Here is a 19,298-nt window from a genome sequence, read left to right on the forward strand (position 1 = left end):
TGAGGTTTTGGAGAAAACAGAACCCGAGTACACTGTTGGTGGGAATACAGACTGATACAATGTGGAAAACAGTATGGAATTTCCTCAGAAAACTAAAAATGGAACTGCCTTTTGATCCAGTAATTTCATTGCTAGGATTGTACCCTAAAAACCCTGAAACACCAATTCAAAGAACCTATGCACCCCAATGTTCACAGCAGCACAATTTACAATAGCCAAGTGCTGGAAACAGCCTAGGTGCCCCTAAGTAAGTGTCTGGGTCAAAAAATTGTGGTGCATTTACACAATGTAACAGTACATAGCAGAAAGAAAGAATGAACTCCTACCCTTCCAGACCACGTTGATGGAACTGGAGAGCATTATGCTAAGTGAAATAAGCCAGGTGGTGAAAGACAAATATTATAGATCTCACCTATAAATGGAACCTAATGAACAAAACAAACAAAGGGCAAAATATAACCAGAGACGTGAAAATAAAGAACAAACTGATAGTGACCAGAGGGGAGGGGAGGGGGGAAATGGGGAAAGAAAGGGAAGCGGCAAGTCAAGGAACCTGTATAAGGGATCCATATGCATGGACAACAGGATGGGGATAGACTGTGGAGTGGTGGATGAGGGGCAGGAGGTGGGGTTAGCAGGGCAGGGGAGAGCCATGGGGAAAAATGTGGGACAACTTGTGTTGAACAACAATGTAAAAAAAATATTCTGGACTTTCAGCCAAGATGGACAAGTAGGTAGATACACTTCACCTCCTCAACAAGCAAAAGGACGACAATAAATTTAAAAACAAAAAAATAATCAGAAATGCCAGAAAATCAAACTGTATGGAAGTCTGACAATCAAAGAGTTAAAGAAGAAAGACTCATCCAGACTGGTAGGAGGGGAAGAGACAGGCAGCTGGGGTGGAAAGGACTCACAGCAAGGCAGTGGCTGGCAGACCGGGCAGTCCCACATTCGTGTGCAGCTAAACCAGGAGGAACATCAGGGGAGCAAGACAGACCGTGTAAGCCAGGGTTCCAGCACAGGGAAATAAAGCCTCAAAACCTCTGAATGAAAAAATACTGTGGAGGTTGAGGAGGCAGAAGAAACTCCCAGCCTCACAGGAGAGTTTGTTGGAGAAATCAACAGGGTCCTGGAATGTACACAAACCCACCCACACGGGAATCAGCACCAGAAGGGCCCAGTTTGCTAGTAGGTAGCAGGGGAAGTGACTGAAAGCCAGCAGAGAGCTGAACAAGCGGCATTGTTCCCTCTCAGACCCCTTCCCCACATACAGCACCACAACACAGTGAGTGGGTTGCCCTGCCTTGGTGAACACCTAAGGCTCATCCCCTTACTACATAGCAGGCATGCCAAAACAAAAAAAATATATAGCCCAAATGAAAGAACAGATCAAACTTCCAGAAAAAAATAAAACTAAGCAATGAAGAGATAGCCAACCTATCAGATGCAGAGTTCACAACACTGGTAATCAGGATGCTCACAGAATTGGTTGAATATGGTTGCAAAATAGAGGAAAAAGTGAAGGCTATGAAAAGTGAAATAAAGGAAGGTACACAGGGAATCAACAGTGAAGGGAAGGAAATTGGGACTCACATCAATGGTTTGGAGCAGAAGAAAGAAATAAACATTCAACCAAAACAGAATAAAGAAACAAGAATTCAAAAAAAAAAAAAATGAGCAGAGGCTTAGGAACCTCTGGGAAACTTTAAATGTTCCAACATCCAAATCATAAGGGTTCCAGAAGGAGAAAACGAAGAGCAAGAAATTGAAAACTTATTTGAACAAATAATGAAGGAGAACTTCCCCAATCTGGCAAAGGAAACAGACTTCCAGGAAGTCCAGGAAGATCAGAGAGTCCCAAAGAGTTGGACCCAAGGAAGTACATACCAAGGCACATCATAATTACATTGCCCAAGATTAAAGATAAGGAAAGAATCTTAAAAGCAGCAAGAGAAAAGGAGACAGTTACCTAAAAGGAGTTCCCATAAGACTGTCAGATGACTTTTCAAAAGAAACCTTACAGGCAAGAAGGAGCTAGAAAGAGTATTCAAAGTCATGAAAGACAAGGACCTACATCCAAGATTATTCTATCCAGCAAAGCTTTCATTTAGAATGGAAGGGCAGATAAACTGCTTCCCAGCTAAGGTCAAATTAAAGTAGTTCACCATCACCCAGCATTTATATGAAATGTTAAAGGAACTTATCTAAAAAAAAGATAAAAAATGCAAACAGTAAAATGACAACAAACTCACAACTATCAACAACCGAGCCTAAAAACACAAAAATGACCTAAGCAAACAACTAGAACAGGAACAGAATCACAGAAATGGAGATCCCATGATGGGTTATCAGTCGGGAGAGGGTGGGAGAAAAAATGGGGCAAATGGTGTAGGGTATGAGAAGCATAAATGGTAGACACAAAATAGAGGGAGGTTAAGAATAGTGTAGGAAATGGAGAAGGCAAAGAACTTATATGTACGACCCATGGACTTGAACTAAGGGGGGGGAATGCTGGAAGGAGGGGGGTACAGGGCAGAGTGGTTAAAAGGGAGAAAAAGAATGGGACAATTGTAATAGCATAATCAATAAAATATACTTTAAAATTTTGAAAAAAAATTTGAAAAGATATTTCCTTGATAAAAGTTGCTTATATAATTGGAAACCATAAAAATCAGTTAATTTTCTCCCAAAACTTTATACTTCATTGTGATTTTTTATAGTTTCATGTCTTCTTAGGCTATATTTAAATATGCAAATGGTTGGCAGAGTGACAATATGATTGCAAGAGTTAAATGACTGTCATGCCTTTTATGCTATGTGTTCATTCTAAATCCACTGTTATTACTCAGGTAAATTTAAAAGTGTCCCAATATATTATGAGTCTTAAATGTGCATTATTTCTTTTTACTAACCTAATGGCTTAAATGGAGGACATGAGAGAGTTTTAGGGAAGTAAAATTATTTGTCATTGGGCTTCACCCCAAAACTGTACATATGAAAGCCTTTTTACATGAGCATGAGGTATAATTTTGTACAACAAACCTACCTTAAATTTTTTTAAAAAGAGAGTATTAAAGAAAAGGAAGTCACGGACAGATAATATACCTACTAAACATATACCTAGTGGCCTTAACCAAACTACATTTTTAAAATTAGTAAGTCTTTTTCACAGAAAGAGTCAATGGTGGCATAGCAAATGTTGGAATACAAAACTTTCTTACAAACGTAAGCCTCATTCAAAAAAAAAAAAAAAGAGGGAAGGAGGAGGAAAGGGAGATGAAAGGAGCAACAGACTTCTCATAAAATGATCTAAAGTAAAAATCAAGAAACCTGCGAGTGCTCCCAGCACACCCTCTAAAGAGGAACCTTAAAATGGGATGTCAACGGCAACCCTCATTTATCAATTGCTAGAGGTCAGGAGGAGGAGTTTAAATCATTTCTAAACAGCAAAGTACCTTGAAGGACACAGGCTCTGGTGAGAGCACCTCCAAAGAAGCACTCGAACATCTGCTCCCAGGACGGGTTCTTGAATGTGAGGCTGGTCTTGAAATTCCATCTAAGTTCCCCTTTATAATATCCATTGATGTCCTGAAACAAAAATTTTAAAGCAAGTTATGACATGTGTTTAAATGTTTCATTAGTGTTAATATGCAATTCAGAACCTTTGTTATAAGGATTATGTTACTACCAAAGTCACACCACCCTAATTTCATGAAAAGATGTCTGTGTTTGTGGATCATTAAATCTCATGTCACTGTGGGTTGAAAACGCGCTGTTTAGGATGTTACATTCTCAAAGTGGCTAAAACACAATGCAGAAGTGAATGCCACCTTAATGGCTTCCAGTGCCTCCAACAGGAACATTTACTGTGTCCTTGGACTGAGAATACTCTCACGGAGCACCACACCTCTCAACCAAGATTCATGTTTTATCGTAATGACTGGCTAAGGGCTCTATTTTATTCTGGCTTTGCCTTCCTTATTGCAGCCTTTCCCATTCTAGCTCAGACTTCAGCCCAGTCTTCTCTCCCAGCTCCATTTCTCCTCTTCTCCTTGGTGCCACATTTTCATGTAGTGCCTACCTCCAGGTCACTGCTCTTTTTCTATCAATCCCCACCCCCACCCCCCACTTCTAAAACTCATGATACTACTTCTGCCCTCTGACTCAACAGAGAGCAAAACCTACTTTCTCTACCAGGGGACAGATTTTCATTATCTGCCTATATACAAGGTCTGTCCAGCAAGTATCAAGCCATGTAATATGAAAAATAGAGGCATTTATTGAAGAAGATACAAGATACAAGAAACACTGTACATAGGACAATGACACCTCTGTCCCCCTCAAAGTAGGTACCTTGGGATCTCACACAGTTCTCCCAATTGCCATCATCTGCCCCATCGTATTTTCCTGAATTTCATCGACAGTCTGGTATCTCTTCCCTTTCAAAGGTGATTTTAGTTTTGGGAAAAGCCAGAAGTCTCAGGGTGCCAAATCTGGGCTGTAGGGGGTCTGAGTCACCCGAGTGATTTGATGTTTCACCAAAAAACTCTCTCCATAAGATGTGATGCAAGAGCAGGCATGTTATTATGATGAAACTGCCCATCACCAGTTGCCCATAGCTGAGGCCTTCTGAATCATTCGAATAGTTTCCACAGAGGAATGTTCAAGCTTAATGCAAATTTTCATGCAGACTTGTTACTCTACTTGCTCAGTCATTTTGAATGTGACAGCCACACAGTACACATGCTCACTCAATGGTGTCTACCACCCCTACTGACCAGTAGATTGAAGTTGTCATTGTTTATACATGTGCATTCCAGTCTACTCTCCTTGGCTGCCAAGTTACTTCGTTATCGTGCAAACTGTTCACATAATATTAACAATGGCTGGACTTTTTCCAGACAGACCTCATCTATCACCAATCTCTTTAACTATTTTCTGTGTGATACCATCGACAGGCTTCCCATGACTTTAGCTGCTCTATTTCCAGTGCTGCTTTCTGAAGCAGGAAATATTAGGCAAGGTGGTTTAAACTAGTGGGAGAACTTAGGTACTGAAGGCATGTTGATCCTTCCAAACTGTGCCATTCATCAGGAACATTTGAGATGTGTTAGATAATGTATGGGTATTATGCAGGCTAAATATAATTGAAGAAATAGGGAGAATTCCATATTTTGCCTTCTTGATACTTAGCTTTTATGTGAATGAGCATCATCCAACAAATCTTTTCCTCAATTCCGATCAACTATGAATGAAACCATTTCTCTCATCACAAAATGAAGAAAGGCACTTGCATCTGGCTCAGGAAGTATAACAATGTCCTCTCCTTACCCTACAGAATGACTCCTCTTTCTCTGTTTCGAACAGCATAGGCAGAGCACAGGGAAGTTCTAGCTAGACACAGGAGGAAGCACAAACATAAACAACCTGATACTTCCCCAAGGCAGACAGAGGGATAATATGATTTGGTCTTCAACCATTCAGTGTGACAAAGCTGATGCTTAAGGGACCAGTAGGTCAACTCTTTCCATCTCAGCAAATGAAAAAGGCATTGATCTCAATGTTACTCAAACTTTGCAAAAGGGTGTGGGCTCAGGAAGGCACTGACATTATTATTGTGGAATGACGGATCACCCTGGCCCATCATGTCACAATCGAAAAGCATAAGGCACTGAAAGGCCAAATGTCTTCTAATGCCCTAAGCAGCTTGTCAGTGGAGACTTATGGCAGCTTACAGAAGGAACAGTGAGGTGAAAGCACGTGCAGAGCTAGTATAATGCAAGTCAGTAACAGCAGAGGCCTAGGAAACTGTCAGTGATGAGGATCAGCTAAAAGGCTCCTGAAATCTTTCAACTTGCTTTAGAAATAGGTCTATTATATTATTTTTGCTCTTGAAAATAATAAATTAAATTAAATACAGTTCCCAGGGTGAGTGGGAATATAACTAACAATCTTTGGATTTGGCCATATAGAAAAAGTAAGGACAAAGGGCATTGGATTAGGAACTTATAGATGGATTTGAGAGTTTGAGAAGAAATCTCAACAGCCACACAGAAGTGCCACAAGAAAAATGAAGCACTATACAAAAAAAAAAAAAAACAATCAAATGATAATAAAATACTTATAATACATAACACTAAATGTTGATTTAACCAAATACTGTGCCTTAGTTACATTGAATGTGTGAGGGAGGAGTGTGTAATAGGAGAGGTAGCATGAGAAATCGAATCTGTCGTAATAGAAAGTCTAAGAGAATGTCCAGAAATTGATAAAGCCAAACAACAGCTACATAAGCACCATATTTACAAGTACAGATGGTTGCCTCTGGAGAATGAGACTAAAGTTTGCTTCTTTCTTTTTCCATTGTAGATGTTATATTACAGTTCAGTATTTTATATTATATTACTTTAATAAGGGTAAACCTAATTTTTAAAATAATAATATAAAATATTAAATCTCCAGTGGACTTGAAGGAAACCTAAAGACAATTTACATAATTATGAGGTTAATGGCTTATCAAGCATGACATAAAGAGCATAAATAAAAACAGGAGAGACTAATAGATTTGGTTACTGTTTAATGCTCTTGAGTGGCAAACCTCACCCCCAAAAAACACTTTAAATTAAATTAAAGGCACCTGAGAAACTGGGGAAATGCATACAACATAAATGATACATAAAAGTTAATAAATTTACATATTTAAAGAGCTCTTATCAATAAATAAGAAAAAGAAACATTCCAATATAAAACTGGTTAAGGTCATAAACAAGAAATTCACATACCCCCCCCAAAATTGTCAGCATCTTCTAAAGAAAAAACAAGCCCAACATCTCTAATTACAGAAATATATAGAAAGGGACCTGAAAGAAGATCACAAATCAAAGAAGTAACAGAGGTGGGTTATAGATTGATGCCTCCATGGATGTTCTTGTGTCTTTTTTTTTTTTACTTTTTGCTTATCTGTATTTCTGGTTTCCTTTTCTTTTAAGTATATCTTGAATTTATAATTAAAAAATTTATTTATGATAAAAATTTTCTAGATTAAAGTATATTCAAAAATAAATAAAAGTCACCAATTATTCATCACCCTGAGCTAAATATTATTGGCACATTTCCATTCTGAGCTATGTCCTTTCAACAAAATTGGACTCGTAATTTCTCACTTAACATTGTAGGATGAGCAAATTCTCATTACATCAAAGATTAAATTAAAATAGAATGTTATTTACTTCATGATATATCATTAAATAAATGGATATATAACCAGATTCTAAATTGTAACAAGTCACTATAAAAATGTACAAAATTTTTACACCATTCATTTAAAACAAGATTAAACTTTTTCAAACAGCCTTGTGAGAAATGCAACTATCATGGATAATTTAAAACCAAAATGGGGACACATGGCCACTGTGATCTGATATTTCTTGGATGAATGGAAGAATCAAAAGAAAATGAATCCTCCTCTGTTTAGTAATAATGAATAGCCAACCTGAAGGAAAAAAAGTAGCCTTACATTTATTTTCATTATTTTAATGTCTAAAAAATTATTTCATGGTAGTTCTTTTAACTTTATATACTTACTATATAAGAAATACTTTTCTAGACTTCTGGTCAAGATGGAGGTGTAGGTAAACACAATTTGCCACCTCGAACAAGAACAGGGTCTGGCAGAATTAATGCCTGCTTAAGTGTGGTTGGTAGCTAATAATATGGGTGTAATGATTTATAGTTCTTAATTTGAACATTTCACCTAAAATGTCCTATGGTGTGCTTGAGTGTGATATTGTTATGTTACATAATTACATACTTATATTGTATAATAAAAGATTTTGTAATAAAAAAGGGGTGTTATTTGTGCCATACCCTGTATTGCAGAAAATACGACTATAAAACAAATATCACCCAGAACTGTCAGAAAATCAAGCTGTATGGAAGTCCAACAACCAAAGATTTTAAGAAGCCATATTCATCCAGTCAGGTAGGAGGGGCAGAGACATGCAGAGAGCAGAGAGGTGCAGAGAGGTGGATAGGGATGGAGAGGTGCAAAAACACAGAACAGGTGGTCCTATATCCACATGCGGTAGATAAAAATCTGAAGGGATACCTTAGGAGCGAGGGATCCTAGGCCCAGACCAGACCACCTAGCCCAGGGTTCCAGCACCAGGAAGATAAGTCCCTGTAACTTTTGGCTGTAAAAACCAGTGGAGGTTGGAGTGGTGGAAGAAACTGCAGGATTCTCAAGAGATCTGCCTTAAGGGTCTCCAAAAAACTTAGGACTCAGGCAGACCCACCTATTCTGGGATTCAGCACCATGACAACAGCTAGAAGGGTATCAATGTCATATGGGGAGAAAGTGAAGTGACTGGCAATGGGTCAAGTGCTGGGAGACAGCTTCCTCCCAGACAAAACTCCAGAGGCCAGGCAGTGCCACTGTCCCCTCTCTGAGCCCTCCCTCAACACAGAGCAACAGAGCAGTGACATGGGTTGCCCCACCCTAGCAATTACCTAAGGCTCCACCCAATCCAAATTGTGGGTATGCTGTTCTACAATAGGCCCTGCTACTATGGGAGTCAAAGCAGCTCCACCTAATGCACAGAAACAAACACAGGGAGGCTGCCAAAAGGAGGAGACAAAGAAATATGGCACAAATGAAAGAAGAGAACAAAACCTCAGAAAAAGAATGAACAGAAATGGAGATAAACCACCTGCCAGATGCACAGTTCAAAACACTGGTTATCAGGATGCTCCAGGAACTCACTGGGTACTTCAACAGCATAAAAAAAAAAAAGACCCAGGCAGAAATGAAAGTTACATTAAGTGAAATTAAAAAAAAAAAACTATAGGGAACCAACAGTAAAGGGGATGAAGCGGGGAATCAAATCAACAATTTGGAACACAAGGAAGAAAAAAGCATTCAATAAGAACAGCAGGAAGAAAAAGAATTAAAAAAAAAAAATGAAGATAGGCTAAGGAACCTCTAGGACATCTTTAAACATACCAACATCTGAATCATAAGGGGGCCACAAGGAAAAGAGGAAGAGCAAGAAATTGAAAACTTATTTGAAAAAAACAATGAAAGAAAATTTCCCTAATCTGGTGAAGGAAATAGACATACAAGTCCAGGAAGCACAGTGAATCCCAAACAAAATGGACCCAAACAGGACCACACCAAGACACATCATAATCAAAATGCCAAACGTTAAAGATAAAGAGAGAATCTTAAAAGAAGCAAGAGTAAAGCAGAGAGTTACCTACAAAGGAGTTCTCATAGGACTGTCAGCTGATTTCTCGAAAGAAACATTGCAGGCTAGAAGGAACTGACAAGAAGTATTCAAAATGATGAAAAGCAAAGACCTACAACCTAGATTACTCTCTCCAGCAAAGCTATCATTTAGAATTGAAAGGCAAATAAAGTGTTTCCCAGACATGGTAAAACTAAAGGAGTTCATCACCACCAAGCCCTTATTATATGAAATGCTAAAGGGAGTTACAGAAGAAAAAGAAGATCAAGACAATGAACATTAAAATGACAAAAAAATCACAACTATCAATAATTAAATCTAAATAACAAACTAAGCAAACAAGCAGAACAGGAACAGAATCATAGATATGGAGATTGTCTGGAAGGTTATCAGCTGGGAAGAGGAAGGGGGAGAATGGAGGAAAAGGTGTAGGGATTAAGAAGCTGACCAGTTAAAGGGACATTGAGAATCCTCCCTGTTTATGCCCAAGCTATGACCTTTATTGTAAGAATGAAATATAGGCATGCTGTCTCCCAGGGAGCACTGGCCCTTCTCCCCAGGAGATTAATAATTTTAATGTTTAACTGTTCCTTTGGGGAGAACTGGCCCTTCCCCCAGAGGGACCTGCTGGTTAGTTAAGTCACACAAGGCCTTTGGCGCATCACCAGCCACTTTTGTCTAAAAGATATTGAACCATAGCCCCCAAAGTAAGACTTTGGAATCTCACCCGAGAGAAGCATGCTCTGCTCAGATCCTTCCCAGTTAGACCCCGAATGCTCTCTCCAGGATTCCCCAGCGTCTATGTTTGGGTGTTGGTGAACTCCCGTCTGGTGATGTATGATCTTGATTCTTGCTTTCACTTAGCTCTCACTTAATAAAGTGTTCAGTTATTCATATTTGACTTGGGGTTTTTATTGTCTGCAAATCTGAACCTGTGAATTAAGCGGGCACGATCTTGTGTGTGCCCCTTCACAGCACAGAAGCACAAATTGGTAGGTACAAAATAGGGAGATGTTAAGAACAATGAAGGAAACAGAGAAGCCAAAGAACTTACGTGCATGACCCATGGACATGAACTAAGGAGGGGACTGCTGGAGGGAAGAAGGGTGCTGGGTGGGGGCAAAGAGGGAAAAATGGACAACTGTACTAGCATAATCAATAAAATATGTTTTTTAAAAAATATTTGCCTATGAAAGGGAGGGAATCAAATATAACTGAAGAATATAAACATCTTTAAAGTCAAAATTGCCCTTGCCCAGAAGAACCACTATTAATAGATTTTTGTAAGTCTCGTTTTCTTAGGCCTATGCAAATTTTCTATCCTTTATACCAACCTACTATTCCACAATACAAACAAATGGCATGGTGCTTTGCAGCTTGCTTTTTCACACTTAATATATTTCAGAGACTTCAGTGTCACATACAGATATGATGTATATTTTTTAAGGTTGTGTTTATTTCTTTTTAGAGAGAGGGGAAGGGAGGGAGAAAGAGAGGAAGAGAAACATCACACATCTATCAGTTGCTTCTCATTGAGCCCCAACCCCAAGATGGACCCTGCATCCCAGAATGTGTCCAGACAGGGAATCGAACCAGTGACCTTTGGCCTTATGAGACAACACCCAACCAACTGAGCCACACGGGTCAGGGTCAATGTAGCATTTTTTTAATTAGCTCAATTAGATTGAATATGGAGTACTTGCTATCAAAAGCAATACAAAAATTCACTCAAAATAGATCACAAACCTAAAAAACCTTTCTCTAATATATGTGTGCTTGTGGGTTAGGCAAAGATTTGTTAGATATGAAATTTGTTAGCATGACTCATAAAATAAAATATTGATTGAAATGCATCAAAATTTAAAATTTCTGCTCTTCAAAAGGCACTGTTAAGGAAAACAAAACCCAAATATTGAGAAAAATATTTGCAAAACACATACCTGACAAAAGACTTGTATCCAGAATACATACAGATGTAGCAAGATCCAATAAGAAGAAAACAAAAGATTTGATTAGACAGACCACCAGAGATGTGAGCAAGGCAAACCAGCATGTGAGATGTTCAACACAATTAGTCACCAAAGAAATGAGAACTAAAACCACAATGAATACCACTATGCATTCAAATGGTGAAAAAGGGTTTTTTTTTTAACTAATAATACCATATGCTATCAAAACTGGGGAAAAACTGGAACTTTCGTATATTGCTTGGGAGAATGCAAACAGGACAGCCATATTGCAGAACTGCTTGGCAGTTTCTTATAAAGTTAAACATACACTTACCATAGGACTCCACAATCTCACTCCTAGGTATGATTAGCCACCCAAGATATGAAACTTATATTCATACTTAAACCTGTACATGAATGTTTATAGTAGCTTCATTAATAATTGCCAAAAACTAGAAACAATCCAAATGTCCCTCAACTAGGGAATAAATAAGCAAACTGTGGTACATCCATACATGTTGGGAACCGCCCTGCCTGGTATCAGAAGCTGTAACCCCCGCCTAGGCTAAGGCTAAGGCTAAGGGAACGCCCTTGGGACTGTAAGCCAGCAAGGAGACAAAAGCTTATCTCCCTGGCAGGAGCACTGCTTCTGCTGCTTCATTCATAACTGAACCCCAAAGCTTGGTCAGTTAGCCAAAGACGGGTAAGATTCGCCAAGGGGGGAATGATCTAAGACAGGCACGATCACATGAGAGGCCCCCAAGAAAGGACTTTGGGGGTTACAGCAAAAGGGGGTGATGGACCCTCACCCCTCAGCTTTGATATAGCCTGAGTCCTCATCCTCTGGGAGAAAATCTCCTTATCTCTTGGTTGCCTTAGTTCCCTTGCTCCACCTAAGCCTGAAACAATGACAGGGTGGTGCAGCTCTGTGCTGAAAAGGGTGGACTCCCCGGGTGATCAGACCTAAGAAAGAACATGTAAATTTCTGTGAAACCTTCTTTGTTTAGAATGTTCTCAGTTGAATGAGAAGGGTCCAAGAAGGAAGTTTGTCCCTCAAAGTTTTACAGCTCTTTGATCCTGACTCAAAATAGGCCCTCAGACTTCCTTGTTATCTATTGTTTGATCCTTACTTCCCTAGCAATGAGTAATGAGCTTTTACCTGAATTCTTATGCAAACGAAACCAATAAAAGCCTCTCCTGAGGGGGAATGTCACACTCTCCCCACCAGGGAGGGTGGCCAAGTAGCACGCTCCCCAGGTGAGGAGTGGCCAAGGCGCCCTCCAGGAGAGAGGGTGGCCAAGGCTCTCCCCACGTGAGGAGTGGCCCTGCTGTTCCTATTCCCCCACAGGACCTGGCTGTCTCTGTGTATGTTTTTCTCGAGTTTCGACGAGCCATCCGCAGCGTTCCGTGATCACTGCTGGCCAGTGACCCATACATCACATACAAAGCCATACTACACAGCAAAATAAGGGAGCAAACAATTGATACAAAACATGGACAGATCTCAGCTGCATTATACTAAGTTGAAAGCAGCCAGATTCAAAAGGCTGTCATATTGGGCCAATTATAGGCCATTCTGGAATACACAGAGCTGCAGGGAAAATAAGGAGCGGTGCCAGGGCTGGGGGCAGGAGTTAACTACAAACCGGTAGGAGGGGATTTGGGGGGAAATTATGAAATTGTTCTGTATTTTGATTGTTGTGTCAACTGTGTTTGTCAAAGCTCATTGAGCTGCACATTAAAAGAGTGAATTTTACCGTACATAAAGTATACCTTAATTTTAAGTTAACCTTTTTTACAAAGCTTTGTGTAGTTGTATTTGTACATCCAGAAGATAAATCAGAATTGCATAAATAACATTTGCATTTCAAATTCTGGTAGTCTGCCAAATTGTTCTTCAGAAGCATTGTACCAAATCACACTACTACCAACAAGGTATGATGAAATGAAAGTCTCTTTCGCCAAACTGGACTGGGGTCAAGTTTTAATGCTTAATCTCAAAGTTTTTTTCATCTTTGTCAGTCTGGTGCCAAAAGGTATCTGGAGTTTGACTTCCATTGCTCTAATTACAAGAGAAGTTGAACCTCTACTTAATGGTTGCTAGCCACCTGTTATTTTCACTTTTTCGCTGAAATGCCTATTTTCATAGTTTGCCATTTATGGTCTATTTTAAATGGCTGATGATTGGTTTTTATATAAATTCCAGGATGTTGGTCAGACAAGGTTCCCTGGCACACCCTCCCCAACCCCCCGCCCCCCACCCCGGACCGCCCCCCGGCCTCCCACTGACCCTGCCCCACTCCCTAACAGCCAGGCTCCGGGCCCCGCGCCTGACACGACTCCGCTCCGCTCACTCCTTGGCTCGTCGCTCGGCTAGGAACCGTCTCCTAACGTGCGCGGTTCCTCACCTTCCCGGAGGAAGCTCTGAGAGCTAGTCGCCAGTCGACAGAGCCCTGAGGGCTCACAAGCGCACCGCAGACACTCGCAGCGTCACCCACTGTCCCGCAAAAAGGACGGGGGTCTTCCCTACTACCACAGCTACTCTGGAGGTAAAAGGAGCTGCGGAGCCAAAGCGCCCCTGCTTCTGAGAAGGCGGTTGCCCTGGCAACCAGACTCGACGCTTCCAGTCTCGCGATAAGAAGAAAGGGCTGTACCATCCGGACTTGAGACGTGGGGATCAAGGGCAGCTGACGGAACCCCAGGAGCTGGGATAGCACAACGGTCTCCTCCGTGTGCCCGGAGGACTGTGTGGATGGAGAATGGTTTGTTCGGATTTAGGTCGATTCTGAACTAGTATGTCTGGGTGCTTGTATGGCTCTCCCGTCACTATCAATATGGTGCGCGCCCTGCAGGTCAGCTACCCTCTTTGGGCTCAGTTTCGTCCTTTGTGTTGAGGACGTTAAAATATCTTGCTCACAAGATTGTTGTGCAACTCCAAAAGATCATGTATGTGAAGTTCTTGGTAAAGTTTGAATGCCATGTAAATTAAAAATAGTAGTGACACAAATTGGGCTACAGTCCAAAAAGGGTAATAATTGTTATTTGTCATTTCTCTGATTCTGGGTGCATGAGATTCGTTGAGTCCACAAACTGATTTTCGTCATCCCTAGTACAATGAAATATCTGATTTTTTTTCTTCAGTTTCAACAGTACTTTACAGTTTACAATGCATTTTCACATACTTGGCCCCTTTATCCTCGTTTTAGGTAGGTGTTCTTGAAGTGTTTTTCAGCAGAGCAACTAGATAAAAGTTAAGTGAATTAACTCAGAGAGCCACAACTCCAATCTAGGGCAGTGCTGGGGTGCTGTAAGTATAGTAAGTATAGTATGTGGCTAAATCCTGCCTTTCTATCTCCAGCTCAGCCTTCTCCCCTGAAGCCCACATTCTTCTATCTGACTATGTGGCATGTCCACGTGGACACCTCCCCCTAGGTGTAAGAAGGGTAAACTTCACATGGCAGAAAAACAATCTTCTCCAAGTCCCCTCCACCACCATGAACCTCTTATCCATTTTGGTAAAAGGTTACTCCTTCCTCCCAGGTGCAGACCAAAAACCTCGAAGTCATCCTCAATCCTCTTTCTTGCACATCCTAAACCAGTTATCAGTCCTAGCAGCTCTACATTCAATACACAGGGTCCCGCAGAAGTAAGGCCTGCTTGAGTGTGGCTGGTAAGGTAGTAATATGGGTGTAATAATTTATAGTTTTAATTTGAATATGTCACCGAAAATGTCATATGGTGTATTTGAGTGTGATACTGTATTGTTACAGAATTACATGCTTATGATTGTGTCAGAAAAGATTTTGTAATAAGAAGGAGTGTTGTTTGTGCAAGACCCTCTCTATCCAGAACCCAACCACTTCTCACTGCCTTCAGTGCTTCCATCCTGCCATCATCTCATCTCGATTTTGGCAGTAACCTTTTAACAGTTGCCTTCCTCACCCCCACTACCTTGGAACAGTAGCCCAAGGGATGCTTTCAGAACCTAAGTCAAACCATGTCCCTCTGCTGAGGACTCTCCATGGCTCCACATTTCTCGCAGCGTCCTCACCATGCCCACCAGTCCTAAAGGACCAGGCCCTCCAGTCCTGTCCTCCTTCCCTGGTACATGTTAGTCCAGCCTCACCGTCCTCCTTGTCAGTGTTTCTACACTCGAATTCTTCCCCGTCTTTCTCAGGAAATTTATGTTTTTCCAAATTAAAAAAAAAAAATCAAGTGAGAAATCAGGAAAATGGGAGAAAGTATTCTAATTCTCCTATGAGAATTAAACCTTAACAATCTACATAGAGATGTTACTGAAGAAATCCACTGACGCCAAGTTAAAAGCAAGAGCTTTTGAGAAGTCGAGGTCAACATTCCAGAATCTGAGACAGGAGCACCTGGGAGAGATACGGTCACAATGTGATTGCTCAGAGCTGGTGCCACATTATAAGTGTGTGTTCCTGGCTGGCCCTGTCTGTTGCTTAACAGGGAAATAGTCTTGCAAATAATCTAAATATTAAGAAGTTAATACTCATTGTATACTTTATACAAATTCTATGGTGTTCCAAGAAATATGTTTTGATTCAAAATAAGCCCTTGAATTGGCATGTTCCAAATCATGATTCTGTGTGAAGGGCCGTTAACTGTGCTTGGAGATTTGTGTGTTACATTATTCAAATGGCTCCCAGTGATGTTCTTGTGTTCTCCAGTATTTGATATTTGCTATGTAAACACTTGTAAATGTAAGAGTTCTTATATTTTAAACAAGTGCTTCAGATGGTCATGATAACGAGTAAAGAATATGAAGAGAGTTGGAAGTATTTTAGAATAACAAGATTTTGAGAACTCCTGGCAGTTTTGATTCTTTAGTATCTGTTGGGAATTTGGAAACACTATTCCTTGTTCTCCAATACGAATAACCACCTCCCCAACACACACACACACACACACACCCCAGCCCACTGCTTCCTCTGCCTGGAATAGTTCCCCGGCTATCCATGTAGCTGGCTTCCTCTCTTTGCTCAGGTAGCTTTTTCAGGTGGACCTTTCCTGACCACCCTATTTAAAATAGCCCTCCCCCTCTCAACACTCCTTATTCTCTGTTCCCTTGACACTGCTTTACTTTTTTTATAGGGCGGAGAGATGCCATTGTTTGGATTCTGATGCTAAACAGCTGGGTGACCTTAGAGTGTAATAGATTCCCAAGTGATGCCAATATTTGTAGTCAACTGACCATATTGAGTAAAGACCAGATAATCTCAAAATGCCTGCACAGTTCTGTAGTCCATGAATAAAGGCCATTCTTTCCATTTTGACAACTAATGGTGCTCATGAGAAAACAACACATTTCACCCTGGCCCGCTGGCCACAGTCATCCCATGCACAGAAAGGTCATGGGTTTGATCCCTGGTCAGGTGTGTCTGGGAGGCAACCAATCCATCTTTCTGTCTGTCTCTCTCTCTTCCTCTCTCTCTTTCTCTCTGTATCTCTTCCTCTCTCTCTTCCTCTCTCTCCCTCTCTCTCTCTTCTTCTCTCTCTTCCTCTCTCTCTTCCTCACTCTCCCTCTGTGTCTCTCTTCCTCTCTCTCTCTCTTAAAATATTCTTGGGTGACGATTAAAAGAGAAAAGAAAACAACACATTTAAAAACAACTAACTACTATGATCAGTGACCCTGATTAACTGGTGTTTTCATTTTTTAATTGTTGCTTTTAAAATATTTGCAACATAAGATAAAGCAAGTGAAAAAATTCAGGTTCAGTAAAAACTTAGTCTCTTCACTGTAATCTTTCCAAACTAAGTCCCCATTGATTACATTTTGCATAAAACACATTTTATCTTGGATTGCTTTCTGTTTATTTACCTCTTGCTACTTCCCTTTTGCAAAGCGCTGAGAAGCTGTGTGTGCCTTGAGGGAAAACTTTAATAAATTGCATTTGTTGTGTTTTGGTACAGAATAATCGTGTCTCTGTTTTTAATTTTCTAAAATACTTCTGTGTCAGGAGCATTGCAGGTGACACCCTCAAAACAAAGTACATCCGGATGTAAGTCAGGGAGCACCACATGCTTCTATGCCGTTTTCTGAAATAGCATGTTCAAAACACCCAAACATATTCTAGGCAGTATTTTTTCTTCCAAAATAATTCATAAAGATTTCTTCTAGAGTCAAGATATTTTAAGCTAAAATTCCTCTGGTCTCATTCCAGGTTGAAGACATATGGCAGTGTCGGTTTCAGAGTTGGCTTTTGTTTTTGTTTTCAGTCTCTCTCTGTTCTTGACGTTCTCCTTCTGAGCGGAGTCAGATTTTGAATGAATGAGTGAGAGCCCACATTGTATTCCATCTGGGCTGCAACCGCCCTTCCAGTCTCATTGCCCCAAATTCCTTTTTCTCACCATAAGCTTCAGCCAACGCAACAACACATTAGAAGAGGAACCTCATTAAGCCTCATAGAATCTACAAACTAGATTAAATAGTCCTTTCTCTTGAAGGGCAGTTAAAAGTATGTGCCATTGGACAGTTTCCACCTCCAGTGAGTCTATGGCTTAGACTCAGTGTTAAAAAATAACACTGTTTAGGACATACTTTAGATGCATTATTTCACTTCGTAACATCTGATGAGGCAGCACTATTATTATCCAGGTTCACAGTTAAGAAGCAGAGCACAGAGGCGTTAAGTAGTTTTTCCAAAGTATTTCAAAATGAAACGACCCTGAGATTCCAACCCGAGTTCCAAGACTGCTCTCTTTTCCTCACTGGACTGAATTCAAGAAAAGAGGTTATTTGTATCCACTAGATGGTGCTGGCTGTCTTCTGTTAAAGGCAAAACTGCAGCCACCCTTCCAGAAACTCACTTCGCTTCGATTTTAGGTGTGATTCAAGAAACCACTGAACGGAAATATTCTGTATGTCTGAGCTGCACTTGGGTACATCTTTAAATAGCTATATAAATAGGAAAAGTGAAAATTAGATCTCAAAAACACAATGAATTTTTTAAATCTCTTGGTACATATTATAAACACCTGATACCAAATACCATTAGTGACTTTGAGAGATTGCAGGCCTCACGGACTTAAAGAGAAGTCTGTGCTTTATTCCATTTGCCCCCTTTACACCAGCTGCACGCCCTCCCACACTTCCCAATCTTGGTTGGCCAAAATATCATCCGCATCAAGACTCATGAACAGGAAAGTAAAAAAAAAAAAAAAAAAAAAAACCATAAAGAACAAAAATCAGGTTTTGGAACAGGTAATCCTATCTTTAGTCAAATAAAAATGCATTTTAAGTTTAGTATGTGCTTAGAGTGTTTTTAGTACATTTTCAGTACTTAAAAAACTATGTAATAAATCTGCTAAAAATGGGCTCTCAGATTCTGTTACCCATAAGGATCTTTTCAGTGGTATTTAAAATGTTGATATTAGTCTGCTCCCTGATGTAGTAGGTCTGGGGTCCAGCCCAGGAATCTGTGTTTTAACAAGTACTTTTATGATTCTGGTGCAGGAGAACCAAGAACATGCTCTTAAAAACAGTGACTTCAAATTGTGTTCTAAAGGATTAACGGTGAAGAGGTCGCTGCTCTTGACAGACACCGTGGAGACCCCTGGAGCCCTGCTACTCGGGCGCGGAAGAGAGACACCCAGTACTTCCTGTGTAAGTAGTAAGCTAGAAATTGAAGGCTCTTCTTCCTTCCCAACGGCTGGATTCCGAAACTTTTCCTTCCTCTTTCTATTTTGAAGTGCTACATAGAATCAAAGGCTAGTCGGAGGGTGTCCCCATTTTAAAAATCAGGAGGGAAAAGCTTGTGACTTCTCAGTGTTCATTAGTCCAAACACGTAATGGTATCTTCTGAATTTTGTAAGTGGAAGGAGTTGGCCTATGCATTGTCATGCCACCTTCCGTACCTCGTTCACAGGATGTATCTGTGCGGAGAAAAGGAGATCGTGCCCGGTGACTGTGGAGAGACTTAAAAACAGCACACGCCCACACACAGACAGAGCAGCTATACGTTTATGGCCCAGAAACGTAATAAAGTCTTGTTTCTTTTTAAAGACAGTGAAATAGCCCTGGCTGGTGTGGCTCAGTGGATTGAGTGCCGGCCTGTGAACTGAAAAGTCACCTGTTCAG

General features: G+C 40.5%; 1 protein-coding gene across 3 annotated transcripts in view; it reads right to left on the reverse strand.

Annotated features, from left to right (window-relative positions):
- The window catches only part of FSIP1 (fibrous sheath interacting protein 1), a 221,863-nt gene extending 208,099 nt beyond the window's left edge, over window positions 1–13,764 (reverse strand). For all 3 annotated transcript variants that reach the window (XM_045823146.1, XM_045823147.1, XM_045823145.1), the window contains exons 1-2: window positions 13,606–13,764; window positions 3,459–3,591 (exon numbers count right to left, since the gene is read on the reverse strand). In XM_045823146.1, the coding sequence (XP_045679102.1) occupies window positions 3,459–3,584 (126 nt within the window). In that variant the 5' untranslated portion in view covers window positions 3,585–3,591; window positions 13,606–13,764. The remainder of the gene's footprint in view (window positions 1–3,458; window positions 3,592–13,605) is intronic.
- Window positions 13,765–19,298: the final 5,534 nt, after the last annotated feature.

Source organism: Phyllostomus hastatus, unplaced genomic scaffold, assembly GCF_019186645.2.
Source record: "Phyllostomus hastatus isolate PE091 unplaced genomic scaffold, TTU_PhHast_1.1 phas_scaffold_501, whole genome shotgun sequence".
NCBI classification, from domain to species: Eukaryota; Metazoa; Chordata; class Mammalia; order Chiroptera; family Phyllostomidae; genus Phyllostomus; species Phyllostomus hastatus.